Raw genomic sequence first — 19,212 nt, 5'->3', positions numbered from 1 at the left:
TCTCTGTAGAAGAATTGATGTAACAAAGTCACCGTTAACCCCAAAAGTGAGGTTATGGGACATGAGGGTCTGGGTAGACACCTCCAGAAAGGTACTCTTTCCCTCCTTCCCACAGTCCTCTGGGCCCCTTCAAGTGAGTGCAGCCAAGAGAGGAGAGAGGCCTCCTCATACAGACACACTCTGAAAGGGAGATGACAGAGTGAGGGTACAGTGAGTTACACACACTTGAGGGGAGACAGAGAGCAGAGGCACAACCACAGAGACTGGAAGGAGTGGGGATTCAGGAAGGGGGCAGGCAGAACAAAGCCCCTAGGCCACTCCTGTGGCCCAAGTTAGACTGGAGAGCACTGTCTGTGCCAAGGATGCCCACACCGTGGCCTCTGCATCCCAGGAGCTGGACACCTAGACCAGGCTGTTTATTGCTCAGTGGTCTCAGCAGTCCCAAGCGCCACAGGCCGGGGAGGGGACTGCGTCTGTGTGGGCTGGGAGTGTGCTATTTCCTGCTCCCTCTCACAGAGTCAAAGAGGGTATGCTTGGGGATTTCTCCCCCTCTTCTTCATGGGGGCTGTGAGGGGAGAAGGGTTCATCACCCCTAGTCATTGGCTCTGCTCATCTCATGTATCCCTGGGTGACACACAGAAAGCTCAGCCTCAACCAGGATGAGGATGTGCCAGGATGGGACGTTTGTGAGTGAGGTAAAGGCCTCTCCCTGCCCCATGTCCTCCCTCTGCAGCCCCTGGATGACCTCACAGGCACTTAGGACTCAATGAGGGACCAACAGAGGAGGGATGGCATGGGGCGGGCAAGATGGGGGTTCTATGGTTTTGTCCTTCTTTCGAGGCTGGGCTTGGGGTGGGGTGAAGGCAATGAGCTGGACTGGAACTGCCTTTGGTCATGAGAGGGGAGCTGGGGAGAAATGCAGTCAGGAGGTGGGGCATTCCACTTTCCATTCCACCACTCCCCAACGGAAACAGAAGGGCACTGAGCACCCCAGCACTGTCAGACCTCCATCAACAACTGCCACTTCCAAGAAACTGGGCCCTTCTTCCAGCCTCTGGGTGCACCCAGCTAATTAGGAAGCTGGGCAAAATTAGCACCAATAAACAGGACTAGGCAACTCCCAGGGCACCTTCATATTCCCAGCTACGTCCCGAAGGCAGTTTCTGTCCCTCCATAGGCCTGACAGGGCAGCCAACTCAGCAGCGGCCCCTCACATCCCCAACACAGCTCCCAGTCTGCATCTCAGTTGGGTCCCGTGGAGGAACCCACCACAGAACCCAGCAGAAGACAGCTCTAGACCAGGCTCTGCCACCAAACCCATCCTGTAATCCTCTCTAAGGGTCTGTGGCTGCTACCTTCCTTAAGTTCAAATTTCCATCAGGCCACACGTTCCCCACCAGGGTCTCTGGGAGGAGGTGTCTTCTAAAGTGTTCGGTGCTCACCTGTAAGGACCTATCTGCGGGGTAGAGGGAGGAGAAGCGGCTTCCGAGGAAAAGGTCCAGCCTCTAGCCCCTGAACCCGAGCCTCTCCTTGGAGGAAGGCTTGGCGGGAAGAGCAGCCGTGCGGGGCTGGGGGAGGTCGCGGGGTGGGGACAGGTTGGAAGGCCTAGGGGTGCTAAGTGCCACTCTGGCTCCCTTCTGTAGGCCAGCCCAGCCTTCCCCCTCCTGCCAAACGATTGTCAGCTTTCCCGGGGCAGGCGTGACCCCCACCTCCTCCCCTCCCAGTGGCAGGGTGGGAACCAGATAAGGATCAGTCCTCTACAAAAAAGGTGCCCTCGCGGCGTCCCGCGGAGGAGCGCCTTCGCGGGAGCGGAGAGCTCGAAGCTTCTGAGACGGTGGGAAATACAAAAGGCGGGGCGGTTGGAACGGATGGAGGAGCCGGGGCCACCACTGCTCGCTCCCTGGGGGAACGGCCGGCTTCCTCGGCCCCCGGGATCTGCCTGTGTGGCCCGGGCTGCGTCCCTAGCCGGGGGCCGGCCTCCCCCACTCTCCACCCCGCCAGCCCCGTGCCTACTCGGGGGCCCCGGGCGCACTGGGCGGGCTGGGTGCAGCCAGTGGGTCAGCTTGGTCCGGGGGCTCCTGGGGAGGCGGCTGGCGGGGGCTGCGGCCGCTGGGCCGCGGGGGCCTCCGGGCGTAGAGGAAGAGCGCGGGGTCGGGCATGGGGTCGGCGTCATCCAGGAGGCCGCCCGCGCGGTCCCAGGAAGCCCAGTCCCGACCCGGGCCCTTGGAGGCGGCCTCCGCGGCGGGCTGGCGGCGGGCCCGTTGAGCGCGCCGGCGGGGCCGGGACTCCGCAGCGACCGCGGCGACGGGGGCTGGGCGTGGTGTCTGCAGTCTCTGGCGCGCAGCATGCAGCTGGCAGGAGAGGTAGGCGGCCGCCTCGGTGTGCTTCTGCAGCTCGGTGCCCAGAACGGTGGCGCGGTGGCTGCGGCGACGCAGCTCCTCCAGGAAGCGGCGCTCCTCAGCGCGCAGGCTGCAGCGCAGCGCGGACACCAGCGCCTCGCGCTGCGCCACCTCCCGCCGCAGCTCCGCGTTGGCCGCAGACCGCTCCGCCAGCTGGGACTCCAGCGTGCGGCACTTGCTCTCCAACTCCCGGGACATCGCCTCTGGAAAGGAAAGAGAGGTGATAGTCCCCGCCTGGCCCCCCGCACAGCTCACCCATCTTCATAACAACGGCCTCTGACTCCCCAGCTACACGTCCTGTTCGGCTCTCCCTCCCCACGGCTACGCAAGCATTATTTTTTCTTCCTCGGGGCCCTTGCATCCATCCTACCGTCTGCTTGAACTCTCCTCTAATTCTTCAGATTTCAGCTTAAATGCAAAACATTTCCTGACCATGTATTCGCCCCATAAATATTTGTTGAGCCCTTACTATGTGCAGCATGTTAGGCGTTGGGGATATGGTGGGTAAGAAAACATTCTCATGAAGCTTACATCAAGCATTGGGGGAGAGGTCTAGTACGTAATCACAAACGAAGGCGAGGTTAGTCATGTGCCAATGCCCTGACTGACATGAGAATGTGACTTAATCATGGAAGGCTCCTCAGCAGAATAGCGACTTGGGCTAGGATCTGAAGGATGCATGGGAGTTAAATAGTGAAGAGGGGAGAGAAGGGTGTGCTTCAGACAGAGGGAACAACTTGTGCAAAAGCCTGTGGCAGGAGAAACATGCGAGAGCAAGGGGCTGAAAGAAGTAGGAGTGTGAGCAGAAAAGGAAGTCAGTGTGCCCCAACCTTGTTTCCTTCATAGACAGAGCATTTCTTACGTTTTGTAATTTTTTTGTTTACTTGTCTATTGTTTGCTTTTGCCCCCTGCATTTGGTTTCAACCCCGGATATACATTGGAACCACCCATAGAACTTTAAAATATAGTTTCCCGGCCCCTCCCAAAGACCAGTTGAATCAGAATCTCTGGGATGGACCTGGGAACTGGCACTACTTAAATCTTGCCAGGTGATTCTAATGGCCCCCCAGAGTTGAGGACCCCTGCCTCCTGGATCATAAGCTCCATTTCAGCAGGAAAGCATCCCAGGATTGGCACATGTAAGTGAGTATAGGGACACAGGTAGCTGAAAGGTGACAAAAGGTAGGTAAAAGGTGACTCTGGAATGGAGTCACCAAGTGATTTTCATAGAAAAAGAAAACAAAGAGAGCTCTCAAGCCCACTGAGAGAAGATAAAAACCGGGACACTGGGGCAGTGACTTCAGTCCAGATAACCCCCAAAACCCTTTTAGAGAAGGGCAATAGCTGGAGTGAAAGCTGCTGTTGTCACAGAACTGTCCTTACTTGGTGTATGGGATGTGTGCCCCTTCCTCCCAAGTACTTAGGCACCAAGAGGTATCCCATGGTTGCCACTTAAAAGAAGTGGGCAGAATTCCTTCAAGTCCGTAAGTGTTTAGATTGTTATGCACGAATACGCAAAGCAATTTGTAGGGCTCCTACCCTTTTACCTTAAGCTTCCAGCCCTCCCCATCGCTAACTCATGTCGTGTAGCTCTAGTTGTATAAGCAGCACATCAATATGGCAGGAGTCCATTCTTAAATCTCTCCTGGCTAAGACAGACTATTTTTGTGATTCATTTTTAATTAAGCACCAACAGACCAACGTCAGGTAATGTGTGGTACACTTCGAGACAATGGGTACCACCCAGTCCTAGATCTCAGAGATCATATAATCTGGTGATTAAGATCTCAACAATGCAACCCCTTCCATTAAAAAAAAAATATTTTTAAGTTGTGTTAAAATAAACCAAAAACATAAAATTTACTGTCCTAAAGATTTTTAAATGTATGGTTCAGTTGTGCTAAGTGTACTCACAATGTTTTGCATCAGATCTCTAGAACTTTTTCATCTTGCAAAACTGAAACTCTGTCCCCACTGAACACCATCTCTCCACCCCACCTCGCATTTTATGGCTGAAGTCATAATCTGTAAAAAAGTCTTTTAGTGGAATGGCTACATTGGCAAGAAGTCATGCTTTTGTAAAAATGAAGGATTTGCTAATATGCGTGTGTCTATTTTTTCCTCATCTAGGCTAAAGTTGTTGAAGTCAAGGATCCCATATGCCATTGTGTTGCATCTTGACACTCAGCATCTTGAAGGATATGGACACTGACCATGGGAATCACTTGTGCAACATGGGAAGGACTGAGGAGGTAGGTTTCAGAGAGGAATGAACTCGGCCAGGTGGACTTCCTGGATGCCATCTCCTGCCTGCTTTCATTTTCCTACTTTGGCCACAGACATGGATATAGGGCACTATGTATGGTGGTGCAGGTTGTCCACTGCACAAGGTCATCCAGCTGGGTGGGCAAGTGGGCCTGACATCCTGCACTGTGCTCAACAAGCTGAGGAGTGGCTGTCCCCAAGTCTGGACTGAGGACAGAGAAGGCTTGGATCCTACTAACTGGTGGGGAAAAGGTGATCTATTGGGCTCCCATGGCACTTCCCCATCAGTCATCCTTCTCTTACCTTGCTGGTGAGATTGGGCCTCTCTCATCTCCAGGTCATGGGTCAGTTCTGTGGGGAGAGAAAAAAAAGGTAGTCGCGCGTGTGTGTGAGTGTGTGTGTGTGTGTGTGTCTGTGTGTGTGTGTGTGAGAGAGAGAGAGAGAGAGAGAGAGAGAGATATCAGGGAATCACAGCTCAGTAAAAATGTCAGTAAAGATCCTTAGAGACCATCCAACTCACGCCCCCCCATACCTACTGTGTTTTCTTGAAAATAAGACCTAGCTAGACAATCAGCTCTAATGTGTCTTTTGGAGCAAAAATTAATATAAGACTGGGTATTATATTATATTACATTTTATTAGACCCAGTCTTATAGTAAAATAAGACCAGGTATTATTATATTATATTAGACCCAGTCTTATAGTAAAATAAGACCAGGTATTATGTTATATTATATTATGTTATTTTATATGGTTATATGGTTATATGGTTAACATATATAACCATATGTTATATATGGTCTTATAGTAAAATAAGACCAGGTATTATGTTATGTTATATTATATTATGTTATGTTATGTTATACTATACTATATTATACTACATTATATTATATTATATTAAAGACCCGGTCTTATAGTAAAATAAGACCGGGTCTTATATTAATTTTTATATTAATTTTATATTAATTTTAATTTTTATATTAATTCTTATATCAATTTTTGCTCCAAAAGATTCATTAGAGCTGATTGTCCGGCTAGGTCTTATTTTCGGGGAAACATTTGCCTATTTTACTACAGCCCAGTGAGGGAAGAGATGAAGAGAGGTGTCAAGGCACAGCCTGAGCCTGATCTGCCTGATTCTAAGCCCAGGGATCTTTCCAGTGCATGCTCTATGGCCTGGATTTCGGGGTTAGTTCAACACCGGTGGGATTGACAAGCCTGGCTTGCTTTGGGGGTTGGAGGAGTATTTGCCCCTTCCCAGAGGTGATATATAAATATTTAACATGCCAACCAATTAGAGCCATTTTGGAAGACCCCCTTTAGTGTTTAGTTGGTGGATCTGGGAAGCCTGGAGGGTCCTGGGCTGCTTGGGTCACTGGAGCAGGACTCGGAGTAGCGGTTATTTACCCAGAGGACACATGCGTTTCACTGTTTTCACAGCCCGCACTGCTGTGCCAATGTTATTTTTTGAATATCAGCCCTGCCCCTTTCCAAACCCGGTTTCCATCATATTCCATCAGGCAAAGAGAAGGGCTTCATGGAGCACAGCGCCACCTGGTGATAGAAAGCCTGCATAGTACTTGGCAGCAAGTTGGGCTTGGCGCTGAGGGGTGGGGCAGGGCAGCCAAGGAGCCCGTCCAGGGCGCTGGTGCAGGAGCACTTTCCTCCTGAGCAGTATAGCAGCCCAGCCCCCACCTCTCTGCCTGTCTGTCTTCCCAGTCCCCATTCCTTACAGCCCAGAACGCCCCACCCTTCAGCCAGCTGAGTTTGATCATTTTTCCAGTCCTACCCCCTCTCCCCAACTCCACCAGGAGCTGGGAAAGGGGTACCAGGGAGGTGGGGAGTCATAGCTGCCTGTGTGAGGGCACTTATTCAGGAGCAGCTGCGTGTACCTGAAAGGGTGCAGTCTAGTGCCCAAAGGAAGGTGTAAACCTGGGGGTGGAGGCAGGTAACTCATCTCTGGGACCAGCACACAGCAGCATCTACAGAGACAGCCTTGTGGACCCTCTGCCTGCCCCTGCTCTCTGCCCTCACCCAGCTCTTCTAGAGACCATGGGCTTTGCTGGAGGTGCCTTCCCTGGGGAGGTCAGCTATTGCTAGGAGACAGAGAACCGGGGTACCTGGGCCTTTTGCTGTGACTGGAGTTTGAACCTCCTCCCTGAGGACCCTGGGAGGACTGATGCCTCCATCCCCAGGGCTTCCTGGGGCCAACTTGGCCCCTCCTCCAAGGCCCTGCTACGTAGCCCAAGGGACCCTGGACTAGATTCAGGGGCATAGCCCAAGAGAATTTGGCTCTGCCACTAACTCTTCATGGGCTGGTTTTTCCTCTACCTTTAACCACAGGAGTGGGGGAGGGGAGATAGAATCCCATCTGGGCCCCACTCCCCCATCCATCAAATCTCTGGTCAGAGTCTCCAAGGTTTAGATGAGCATGCTGTGAGGTCAGATACACTGTGCGATCTTGGGCCAGTGACAGCACCTCTCTGAGCTGAGCCTCAGTTTTCTTATCTGCAAAATGGAGACAAAAATCACATCTGCCCCACAAGGGGCTGTTGCTGGGATTAAATGAGAGAAAATAAACAGAGGGTTCAGCCCAGGGCTGAGTCAGTGCTGAATAATACGTAGTGTCAGTTCTTGTTATCATCTGGCTGCCCCACCACCCACCTCTCAAGCCCTTCGTTCTGAGTTGTCACCCCTTTTTGACAGGCTCTCCCTGCAGCCCTGTCCCCTTGGCTCCTGCACCAGCCCCTCCCCTCTCCCCTCTTGAATTTACTTTTAAAAAAAAAATTCTTCTCTTTGGTTCTGCTCCCTTCTCCTCCTCAATCCCCCACCCCTTAGAGAGAGGGCCTTATTCAGTCATTTCAGGCCCAAGAGTGACTGCCCCAGGCCAGCCCAGAGTTATTTTTATCTCCTTAATCTATAACCAAGAGGCTGCAGGCCCATACCCATTTGAGAAAGCTGGTGCGGGCCAAAGGCCCTCTGTTCCTGCCTATTACACTTTCTTGGGATCTTGGCCTGTGTCCTGAATGGAAGGACCCAGGTCTTCAGAAATAGGGCAAAGCAAAAAGAAATTACAGGAAGAGCTGTTGGGTCTTAGGGTTCACTCATCTCAACGTTCCTTTAATGCTACTGCAACGAAAAAGTGGCATCAGGCAGAGTGAGTTGGCGTGGGGCTGGCCATGGCTGCTGTCCAGGCTTTGGGGGAGATTGCAGGGAGCCTGGCCTTGGAATGTGGCCAGTGCACACGGAGCCAGAAGAAGCTGTGGGGCCGACAGTCAGGACTACTGGTTTCCCAGGCCAACGTTAGAAGCCAGGCAGGGTGTTCAAATGCTCTGGGCCTCAGTTTCCCTCTGGGGAATGGGGAGCCTCCCATGCACAGGGAGGGGCTGGAAAGGAGGTAGAAGTCTGAACATTTTGGGGACAGAATGTGCAGAAAGCTGCAGAGGCACGTAAGACTGGGAGCTCTGGGTTCTAATCCTGGCTCTGCCACTAACATCGCCTCTCTCTCTCTCTCTCTCTGGGCCTCAGTTTACCTACCTGTACAATGAGGAGGTTGAGCTGTTCCAGCTGAGACATTCTGTGAGTCATTGGCTCTAAAGCCTGCACTTGGAGACCCAGCCTGAGTGAGCACCTAGGCCAGAGCCAGGCCTCTGAGAGGGCCAGGCAGCTGAGGCCTCAAGTCCAAGAGGGAGGTCAGGCCCCGGATTTAGCTTTGTCCTTGGTGCCTTCCTCTGTCTTGCTCACAAACCCAACTGGTTGCCAAGTACTTTCCTTCCATCTGCCTCCCACTGGTCCTCTCCTTTCTATCCCCGTTCATCTCTCTTCTGGACCATTTCATCAGCTCTGTCACTAGCCTGCCTGCCTCCCTCTCCCACCAATGCATCTTCCATACAACTGCCAGGTTGAGTTTCTTAATGCAGCATTATGCTGCTCAAAACCTTCATTGGCTCCCCACTACCCAGGAGGACAGGCCAAATTCTTAGCTGTCCTGATATTTCTCAAGGTCTTCCATGATCTGGTTCCAGCCATGTTTCTCACCATGCTCCTTTATGCTCAGCTTTATCCATCAAATAGAGCTTTTCCTAAGCCTTTGGTTTCCTACCTCTGGACTTGGTCATGCTGTTCCTTTCATTTGGAATGTTTTCTCTACTCTCATTCCCATGTAATGTCTCAGTATGTCTAAATCTTACTCAGCCTTTAGAGAGTGAAATGCTTCTCTTCTCTGGGGAACCTGGGATTCCTGGTCTCCTCTTCCATTATCCATGCCTCAAGCCGTACAGGATCCTACCCATGAACTCCCATTGGCCCTATTTATTTTCTATACCTCTTAATATTCCCTGTGTGTGTGTGTCTCCCCAACTAGACCAAGGACTTCTTAGGGCTGGGAGATGCTGGGTGAACATGTGATAGAAAAGGACAGGAAATTCCCAGGAATGGATTCCAGGTTTCCCTCCATCACCGAACTAGAGCCCTTTGCCCTGAAACTTCTATCTCATCTCCCCAAGATTCAGTTCCGTCATCCAAAAAAGGGGTGATGAACACACACCTGGCAGGATTGTTGTGAGGCTTAGAGAGACTCACGGTGGAAACCCCTTTGGAGGCAAATGATTATGATGTTGGCAGTCAGCCCTGCCCGCCCTGCCCCCACCTCCCAGCCATCCTTCCCAGCCTCACCTGAGCAGCGTTTCTGCAGCCTCAGGATTTCCAGGTGCAGGTCTCGCAGCAAGGCCATCTGCTCTTTTTTCAGGAAGCTGATGTGGCGTTGCACACTCTGGATCTGATGCTCCAGGGACATGGTATCCATGGAAACCCAGGCCTGGGCCCCACCTGGGGAGGAGGACAAAGTGAACCCACATCTTCTGGTTCCATCTGCCCTCAGATCCCTCACAGTGTCCTTCAATCTCAGGTCCTGTTGCCACCAGGTGATGATTCTGCCTCTATGGTCATTTCCCCTGTATTTACTCACCAAAGCTTCACGAACATGTGGGTGGGTTGGCAGGGAAATATAATTATTCCCATTTAACAGATGAAAAGCCAGAGGTCCAGAGGGAAATGGCTTCACTCCCCTGCCCCATGGTCTCCTTTACTTCTCAGAGAGGAAAACCAATGGAGCACCAAAGTCGGTAAAGAGAGACAGAGATGGGTTCTAGCCTGCTTCTTAACCAGCTGTGTGACTTTAGGCAAGCTCTTTCCCTCTCTGGGCTTTTGGTTTTCTCAGGGCTAAACTAAGAGAGTTGTGGAAAGAAAAAACCCTGAGGTCTCTTCCAGCTCTGCCGTCCTGTAAGCATCCCAGCTCGTGAGCCATCCTCACCTGGCAGGGCAGCAGGGTGGTTATGAGAACGCCCTCTCCCAGTTGAACTCCATTTCTCTGACTGAACCCCAACCCAGAGCTCTGGGCGCTTCTAGGTCAGGCAGGAGGAAGATCTGATGAACGTTTTACTAACACTAACTGTGGGCTGAAGGCAGGTGGTGGAGTTCTTTTTTAAAAGAGGAATGGGAGAGGGTGCTAAGGAGACCCATGCAGTGAATCCGTGGGGGAGACGAAACCTAAGACACTGATGGGAGGGGGAGGTTTGCATCCCCAAATCCTAAAGATGGCCTGGCCTTTCAGCGAGTCCTCTTCTGGCCCCTCCCCTTTCCTAGTCAGTCTTTCCTGTGATCATCCATGTCCTGGAAAAGCAGAGAGGCAGAGGGCAAAAACAGAGAGGGGTTCGGGGGGGGCAGGCAGTGGAGGTCCGGATCTCTGGAACCCAGGACTCAGCTCATACCTTCTCTGCCAGGGACTCTCTAAACTTTTGAAGGAACTGCCTCCACTTGCCCCAGGAATTCCCTGCACAGAGGAGAAGAAGGCCAATGGATAGATGGATGGCTCTGTTCAGCAAATGGTCCCCTCCCAACGGGCTTCCATGTAAGTCTCTGCAAATGCAGATTTTCATTTATAGGGTCACCCCAAGCAGGTCTACCTGAGACCCTCACATTCATAGGCTTCTCTTTCTGGACTTCCTTCCCTTGTGTCCCCCCGACACCAGAGTCCAACCAAAGAGGTCTTTCATTTCAGCAGAGGGTGGCCCTTTGGCCTGTGGGTATCACTGGCTACATTTACTGACAATCTGCTATGTTTAAGGAACTGTATAGACATTATCTTACTTCTGCCAACCACTCTTCAGTAGGTATGACCACCCCATTTCACAAACAAACAGAGACTCAGAGCTGAAGTGATTTATGCCAGTTCACATGGTCAATAAGTGGTGGCAGACCCAATTCTCCAACCAAATCTTTTGTATATGTGCTGCCGAAGCGAGCACAACAACCAAATCTTTTGAATCCTAAGAATATTCCACATTTACACTGAGAACAATCCCCAGTTTAAATCCTGGGTCTTTCAGTTACCTGCTGTGTGACTTTGGGCGACACAGTTAACCTCTCTGAACCTTTTTTACCCCCTTTCTGTAAAATGAGGCTACTAATACCATGTTTCCCCGAAAATAAGACCAAGTCGGACAATCAGCTCTAATGTGTCTTTTGGAGCAAAAATTAATATAAGACCCGGTATTGTATTGTATTATATTATATTATATAAGACCTGGTCTTATAGTATAGTAAAATAAGACCGGTCTTATATTAATTTTTGCTCCAAAAGACGCATTACAGCTGATTGTCCAGCTAGGTCTTATTTTGGGGAAACACGGTTCTAACAGTTCTAGTACAGCTAGAGGATTAAATGAAATTAAAATGGATGGCGCACTTAGCACAGGACCTGGCTGAATCAGTGCTATGTCCCTTCTCTTCTCTGTTCAATGTGTAAGTTAATCCCTGTCTGGATTTGCTCATTTGTTCGTCATTTATTCATTCAATGATTGACTATTGCCAACTGTTATGCTGGGTACCAGGGTCACTGTGATGAACAAAACAAAATCTTTGCTCTCATGGAGCTCACAGGGCGAAGGGGAGAGAATCAAACAAGTAAATAATGCATCAAACAAACATAATAATACAAAGAAGTGTACAATTACAATGTGATAGGGACCATAAAAGAAACCTACAGGGTAAACCTACAGAGTAAGGTGAAAGCATATAAAGTGAAACCTATTTTACATTTGGGGTCAGAGAAGGTATCTTTGAGGAAGTGACTTTAGGCAGAGATTTCATGGCAGACAGTATTCTAAGATGGCCCCCAGGATTCCCAGCCTGTGGTAGTCACACTCTCCTGTTTTATCTCCTTACCTTGGGTGTGGGTGGGACTGTGAATTCTGATGGATTTCACTCCTGTGATTAAGTTAATGCAGAGATGAAGGGATTCTGCAGGTATAATTGAGGCCTCCAATCAACTGACTTTGAGTTAATCAAAAGGGAGATTGTTCTCAGCAGGCCCGTTCAAAGGGCCCTTACTGAAGGAAGAGGTCTGAAGCCTGAGAGAAATTCTGCTGGCCTTGAAGGGGTAAATTGCCATGCTGTGACACAGACTATGGAGGAAGCCACAGGCAAGGACCTGAAAGAGGCCTCTAGCAGTTGAAGATGGTCCCTGGCTGGCAGCTAGCAAGACCATAGGAATTTCAGTCCTACAACCACAAGGAAGTAAATTCTGCTAACAACCTAAGAGATCGTGGAAGCATATCTCTCCCTAGTTGAGCCTTCTGTTAGAGATGCAGCCAGTCTTGATTTCAGCCTGTGAGACCCTGAGCAGAGGACTCAGGTAAAAAATGCCAGACTCCCGATCCTTGTAGACTGTGAGAAAATGCTTTTATGTTGTTTTAAGCCACTTAGTTTGTGGCAATTTGTTATGCAACAGAAAAGTAACACAGACTTGAGGGAGGGGTAGGAGTTAAGAGAGTGCTGGGAAGAATATCCCAAATAGGAAACAGCATCTGTGAAGGCCCAGAGTTAGGATAATAATGATAGAATACATTTATTGAGTACCTACTATGTGCCAAGCCCTGTACTAAGTGCTTCACATGGTCTTTTTGAGAAACAGAGATATTGCCAACTGCTGGTGACGGCTGGTGTGTAAGGTATTGGGGGAGGCTTGCAGGAAGTGAGGTTAGCAAGGGATCACACAGGTTCTTGTAAACTATATGAAGAATTTTGGATTCATACCAAGTGAATTGATAAGTTATTAAAGGATTTTAGGCAGGGAGGGACATGATATGATTTGCATTTTAAAAAGATCACCCTGGTTGCTATGGGGAGGGCAGATTGGAGGGGGCAAAGTGGCTGTGGGGAGGTCAGCTGGGAGAATGTAGTCATGGTCAAGGTGAGAGATGATGGAGGCCTGGACCAGATGATGGAGGTAAAGATAGAAAGAAGTTCCAGGTATATTTTGGGGGTAGAATTGGCAGGATGTGAGATGGATTGGATAGGTCATGATGACGGGCAGGGGGATGTCCGAGATGTTTGCCAGTTTTCCGGCTTGGGCACCGCGAGTATGAAGGCACATTTGCTGGATTCCCCCTTCACATTCTCATCTTTCTCATTAGACCACTTTCACACTGGACCCCTTCTCTATCTAATCACTCCTAAGGTGATCTCGTCCAATCCTACAGCTGTAAATTCTATTTCTATGCTGACCCCTAAACTAACTCCCCTGAACACCAGATTGACTACCTAATACATTCATTTGGATGCATAACAGGTCCCTCAGACTTACAAGTCCCAGTACCAAACTCTTATGGTTGTTCCTACAAACCTGCTCTTGCCTACTGTCCGCCATCTTGAAAAACAGCGCTGCCATTTGCCTCTTCACTCAGTTGCTCAGGCCAAATGATTAGGAGTCATCTTTGATTCCTTTCTTTCTTTGTATTCCACAGCCAATCTATCTGCAAATTCTGTCGGCTCTACCCTCAGAAAAAATCCTCAGTCCGATCGGTTCTCACTACCTCCATTGCCGTCTCCCTAGCCCCAGCTGCCAAGCCTCTGGTATACCCCTGCAGTGGCCTCCTAACTGGCTTCTCGCTTCTATGCTTGCCTTTGTTTTCCACACAGCAGCTATAGTTCCTTTAGCAAATCTGCTCATGTTACCCCATCCTTCACTCATAACTCTCCAATGGCTTCCCATCAGGCTTAAAACCAAATCCAAAGTTCTTACCAGACCCTACCTAATTGCCCCAGGTTCTATTTGCCCTCATCTCCTACTGTTCTCTCATTGCTGGCTCCATCTTAGCCACACTTGCCTCCTTGCTGTTTTCTGAATATGCCAAGCTCACCCGTGCCTCAGGGACTTGGTATGTGCTGTCCTCTCTGCCAGAATGCCTTTCACCAAGATACCCTCATGGCCAATTCCCTCCCTCCATCCAGGACTCTGTTCAAATATCATCTCCTCAGAGCACTTCTCTGATTATCTGATTTAAAATAGAAACCTCTGTCACTCTCCACGCCCTTAATCCGCATTGTTTTTCTCCCATGAGTTTATCACCACATGCATATAGTGCATTTTTGTTGTCTGTTTCTCCTGCCAGATTGTTGGCAATACAAGATGGACTGTTTTGTTTCCTCCCGTTCCCTAGCACCTAGCACAGTATCTGGCAAACAGGAGATACCCAGTAAATATCGGTGGAAGATATGAGTCAGAGAATTTGTAGAGCCAGGGTGAATTGATGTCAAGGAGCCGATTTAGAGAGAAGGTAAGATCCAGCCTGAGACATGTTAGATTTGACGTGCTCAAGAGACTCAAACAAGGAGAAACAGGTGCCAAGCGGGCAGTGCGATATCCTGGGGCATTACTTGGGAGGAACAGGTGAGCTATGTCACTGCTATTGAAAAATCTATGTTGGGATGTGTGTGCATGTGTGTGTGTACAGGTACCTGCGCCTGTTCCATGCCTCAAGGAGTGCACAGATGTGTGCATGCCTGAATGTGTGGGTTCTTGCTTTTCTGGAATCTGTGTGTGTGCTGTGCATGTAACTGGAGGATGAAGGTGTGTGGGCCTGTGCTTATGAGGAAGAAAGAAAATGTCTATTCCCAGCTGCTGAAGTGCAAATGTTTCAGGAGAGTCAAAGCCCTTTCCACACCGCCCTGGAGACTGGACCCTGGCCACAGTGACACGATGAGTCAACCAGCTGTTTCCGTGCCTTCGCAGAAGGACTTGAGTATTTGCTTCCAACTAGGCAGGCTGTTCTTCTCACGGCAGAAATTTGGGTCACAAACGATCTTGGCAAATATTCTTTCTTAGACGTTATTGTTTAGTTTGTTTGGGGAACGGCGGGAGATGGAGTGGGGAAAGGGGAACCAGGGACGACAGATCTCTGTGTGGCTGGGGAGTCACGTGTACTTTGGAAGGAAAATGTCAGGTTTTAACAGAGAAATGCAGGCCCGGAACCTCCAGTCTTCAGAACCTCGTGCCTGAGGCCTGGGTCCAGGCCAGTGGCAGCAGCTGAAGGGTGAGAACCATCAGCTCCATCGTCTCCCCACACCCAGTCTGAGACGCCCAACCTCACAGGTTAAAGGGAGAAGCGTCTGTCCACTCTCCTAACTACCTCAGGAACTGCGTTGTCTCTGCTGTCCAGGTCCTTCTTTTCATTTTCCTGCTCGATGGCAAAAGTTCATTTTTAAAAATTAAATAAAAACGGCCCGTAACACAGAGTTAATTATAGAGTTAATTCCGAGTCCTTTGGACATGCTTCTGTTCTGTCTGAAAGTTACAAATATTTTTCCCCTTTGGGAAGTTGGTAGGAGGCGCCTTCTGTGCTCAGTTCCCCAACTGCAGAGAAAGTGTCAGGCGCAGGAACCCTCTGACCCTGGCACAATTCTGACTCTCTAAGGCCTGAGCTCCTGATCCCTGAAAACAACTTCACCTCCTGCTTGTTTCTTTGGAGCTTCTTGGTACCCACTTTCCTTCCCAGCTATCTGCCTACAACTGACTTGGCAAGTAGGAAATTGTGGTTCTCTCCCTTCTCCAGTTCTTACAGTTCTTTGGATTGGAAGAACCACAGAAAGGACAGAATCATAGCGCTCAAAGCTCTAAGGAGTCTTCAGAATCATCTCAATCGGTGATTTTCAAATTTGCTTCATGGAGCCCCAGAGTTCTGCAGAGGGGTCTCAGATGATGCCAAAAGGGCTGGGTGCAAGGGGCAGGGCTTGAGGCTTTGCTGTTTTCACTCCTCTTTTACATGGGCTTGTGCGCACAAATTCATTGGAGAAAAGGCTCCTGCTAAAGGTTTGAAAACCACTTTTCTAATACAATCTTTCCTTGGGTGACCAACCACTCCCCCTCCCTTAGTCTGTTCAATGTCCCCTATCCCCTGCTGACCCCATCTCTCCCTCAGGCCCGTGCAGTGGCTGGAAAAGGAACTAGAGCTGAAGACTCCTGCTTGCATGGAGTTTGCATTATCTGCCACCTCTCACCCTTGACTGCTTCTCTTGTCCCAGTTTCCATTTCATTCTTAGTATGTCTTTTCTCTTTGGGGCTGGAAATATTTATCGAGTCAACAAATATCCTTGTGCTGTTCTGAACACTCAATACCCACATTTTGTTAAAATTCTTTAAGTATGCCTTCTTGTTTCAAGGAGAATGTTAAAATTATTTGCATCATTCTAATTGCCAAGGCAGGCTTATTAGGTAGGACAGTCATGGTAATAAATGAGCAAGTAAATGAATTGAAGTGTTTTTTATTTTTATTAGTTGTTATTCCTCTTAACTACCTGACTCTGAGACCTGTAGTAAGAGAGAGAGTAGGAACTCAAGAAGTCTTTCTCAGATATGGATGCATAGGTAATAATACATAATAATAATTATTTTACAGGTAATAATACTTATAATAATAATAATAATAACAACTACAACAAATGGCTGGCACTGTTCTTAGCATTTTACATGTATTAATTCATTTATCTTCACCATAATCCTCCGTCGAAGGTTCTATTAGTACACATATCCACTCCACAGATGAGAAAACAGGCTCAGAGGGGTTAAGTAGTCTGCCCAATATATACAACTGACAGTGCCTGGCAAGTAGGAGCACTCCGCTGGGTGCTCACCCTGGCATTTAAGGCTCTTCACCATCTAAAAGCAGTCTGATCTCCTCCTCTTTTGGATTCTACCTCTTGCTGTTCTCGCAACAAACTCTCCTCATACCTGTGAACATCCCTCACTTACTATTCCCCCCTCCCCCCATCTCTGCCTCCTTAAACCTTGAAGGATGCTCCCCTGCTCAAATGCTGCCTTTTCCAGGAAGCCTTGCCTCACCCCCATCGAGCTGGACTGGCTCTCTCCTGCCACCGTGTTCCCCAGGCATTCTACCATGTATCGTGTGTGTGTGTGTGTGTGTGTGTGTGTGTGTCTTCTGCTCTAAGCCTTAAGCTTCCTGAGGGCAGGTTTTTGTCTCCAGGAATCCCTTGCATGGAACAGGAGCACAAGGAATATTGGTGAAACAGGGAGAATGCGTTGAACATTACTGGCAATCACCAGGGCAAGTAAGAGCATGTATTAAAAAATCATCACTTCCCCCACCCCCAGGTCCTTGGTTCTCTTGGGGGACTTGAGTTGGGAACAAGAAGTCAGACCCTGACAAATGTCTGAGACTCTCTGTAAGGGGTAGGGGGGGAGGGGCGCTTGGCTACTGGTGAAGCCACATTCTCTCGGGGTCTTGTGTTCCTGTCCACTCCAGGCCCTTCCTCTTCCAATACCCCTAGGCTATGGCTCCCCTACTCCACTGAAAAATCCCACGACCCCAACATCAGCAAAGGTGAGGATTCAGGCACACAGGAGAGGGGTATATGGGAAAACTGGAGCCCCCACCCCCTTCAGTCTTGATGTTCTGCCCTGATTACTCCTGGAACATGACTCCCAGAGAAGGTGGAGGGAAGTGGAGACTAAGGCGGAGGGGCAAGAGAGGTTCCAGGCAGGACAGAAAAAGGTAGGCAGAAAGAAAGATGTGTGTGGTAGGAGGTGGCGGTGGCTTAACCTCGGCTGCTCTGGACTCTCCGCCAGGGCCAGAAAGGGCCCGAGTCTGGACGGTGGAGCACAACTTCTGCCAGCAGCCCGTGGGTCCTGTCTGCCTGGCGCTCTGCGGTGCCCAGCCCCGCACCAGCCCTCCCAGGGGAGCTGGAGCTCGGGCCGTGCTGCTCCCCACCCAGGGTCACCCCGGCGCCCACCCCTCACGCCCACCAGCTTCCTCACCTTGGGGACCTGAGGGAGCTACAGGCCAGAGGAGCCCTGGGTCCGGGCCGGGCTGGGTGGGGGAGGCGCTCTTCTTCCCCGCGCTAGCTGCGTCCGGGGTTCCGCAGCGCCCGCTCCGGCTGCGGCGCCATTAGCTGCTGCGAGGCTGCGGGGCGGCAGGGCCCGCGCTCTGGGGGGCTCCAAGGCGCCTAGGGGGCGTCCGGGGAGGCCTCCGGGCGTAAACACCCAGCAACGTGACCGGAACTGGCGAACGAGCCGTAGGGGGGAGCTGGGGGGGCGGGAGCGATAAGGGGGGAGGAGGAGGGACCTGGGACTGGCAGGGAGGGGCAGTGGGCGGGGCGGGGGCGACGGGAGGCTGGCGGCTCCGCGGTCTGGGGAGGGGGAAACCCCGGGAGCCCCAGGAGCCAGGCCTAAGGACCCCAGCGGGCCACCGAATTCGTGGAGCTGGCTTTGGCTGGGAGCTAGAAGGGAAATGCCGGGAACCCGCCGGCCACTTGGCGAGCAAGGGCGAGGCGGGCGGATCAGCACCGCGGACAGCGCCCAGGCCGCCAGGTCCCGATCTGCTCCGCCCCTCCGCCCACCCCTTGGCACAGTGCCCCCACTGGCCCAGGGAAGAGCTGGGTGAGGGGCGAGCTGACCAGGGGTCAGATAATGTACCCGGTGCCTAGTTGGCAGCAAAACTGCCCCAGACCTCCCACTAGCTGTATGACCTTGGGTGAATCACATCACCTCTCTGGGCCTCAGTTGATAAGACGTCCTCTTTCCCTTTACATGAAGGTCCCAAGAGCCAAGAGAAGATACTTTAAAAACTCTAAAGTCTAGAATATTAATGTCGATCCATTTTCCCTGCACACGGAAGGCTTCTGAAGTTGGGCTGCTTGGCTTCTAATTCTGGCTCTACCAATACCTTCCTCTTCCCTGGGCCTCAGTATTCTCATCTGTAAAGTGGGATACTGATGGTCTATGCAGCACATAAGATCTTTGGGTTGTTGCGAGGATTAAATGAATTTGAATGTGTAAAGTGCTTAAAACAGTGCTGAAAGTTCATTAGGCATTTGTGCTCATAATGGCAAGAGACCAGGTGACATTGTGTGAGTGGCTGGTGGCTCAGAGCTCTCCCTGGGTAAGTTATTTCCACCCTTGCCTTCAGGGACCTAAGAAAGGAGCTGAAAGGATTCAGACTAAAGGGCTTGTCTGGCTTTTCGCAGCCAAACATTCCCTGCCCTGACCTTCTGGGCCAAATATCCAGAGAAGTCCTCTTCCTTTGTCTTCCTAACTGGGAGACCCTGGCATGAGAGCCTTGGGGGCGGGCGGGTGTCTCAGCAACTCAGTGGCCTCCAGGGCACTCTGCCTTTTCTCTATGGATCCCTTTCCTCCCTGTCCTCCCTAGTCAACTTTTAAGTGTGAAATGGGCTTGGGTGTCAATGGATAGAA

At 50.6% G+C, this 19,212-nt stretch overlaps 1 protein-coding gene across 1 annotated transcript; it reads right to left on the bottom strand.

Annotated features, from left to right (window-relative positions):
* Positions 1 to 1,757: 1,757 nt before the first annotated feature.
* Positions 1,758 to 18,036, bottom strand: CCDC92B (coiled-coil domain containing 92B). The gene is made up of 4 exons (XM_033091848.1): positions 17,779 to 18,036; positions 9,342 to 9,494; positions 4,968 to 5,015; positions 1,758 to 2,602 (listed from the first exon to the last, which is right to left on the bottom strand). The coding sequence occupies exons 2-4, from the start codon at positions 9,469 to 9,471 to the stop codon at positions 2,010 to 2,012; spliced, it is 771 nt and encodes a 256-aa protein (XP_032947739.1). The 5' UTR covers positions 9,472 to 9,494; positions 17,779 to 18,036; the 3' UTR covers positions 1,758 to 2,009.
* Positions 18,037 to 19,212: the final 1,176 nt, after the last annotated feature.

This window comes from Rhinolophus ferrumequinum, chromosome 21 (assembly GCF_004115265.2).
Source record: "Rhinolophus ferrumequinum isolate MPI-CBG mRhiFer1 chromosome 21, mRhiFer1_v1.p, whole genome shotgun sequence".
NCBI lineage: Eukaryota > Metazoa > Chordata > Mammalia > Chiroptera > Rhinolophidae > Rhinolophus > Rhinolophus ferrumequinum.
The sequence above is the reverse complement of the archived record's forward strand: the minus strand, read 5'-3'. Positions and strand labels throughout refer to the sequence as shown.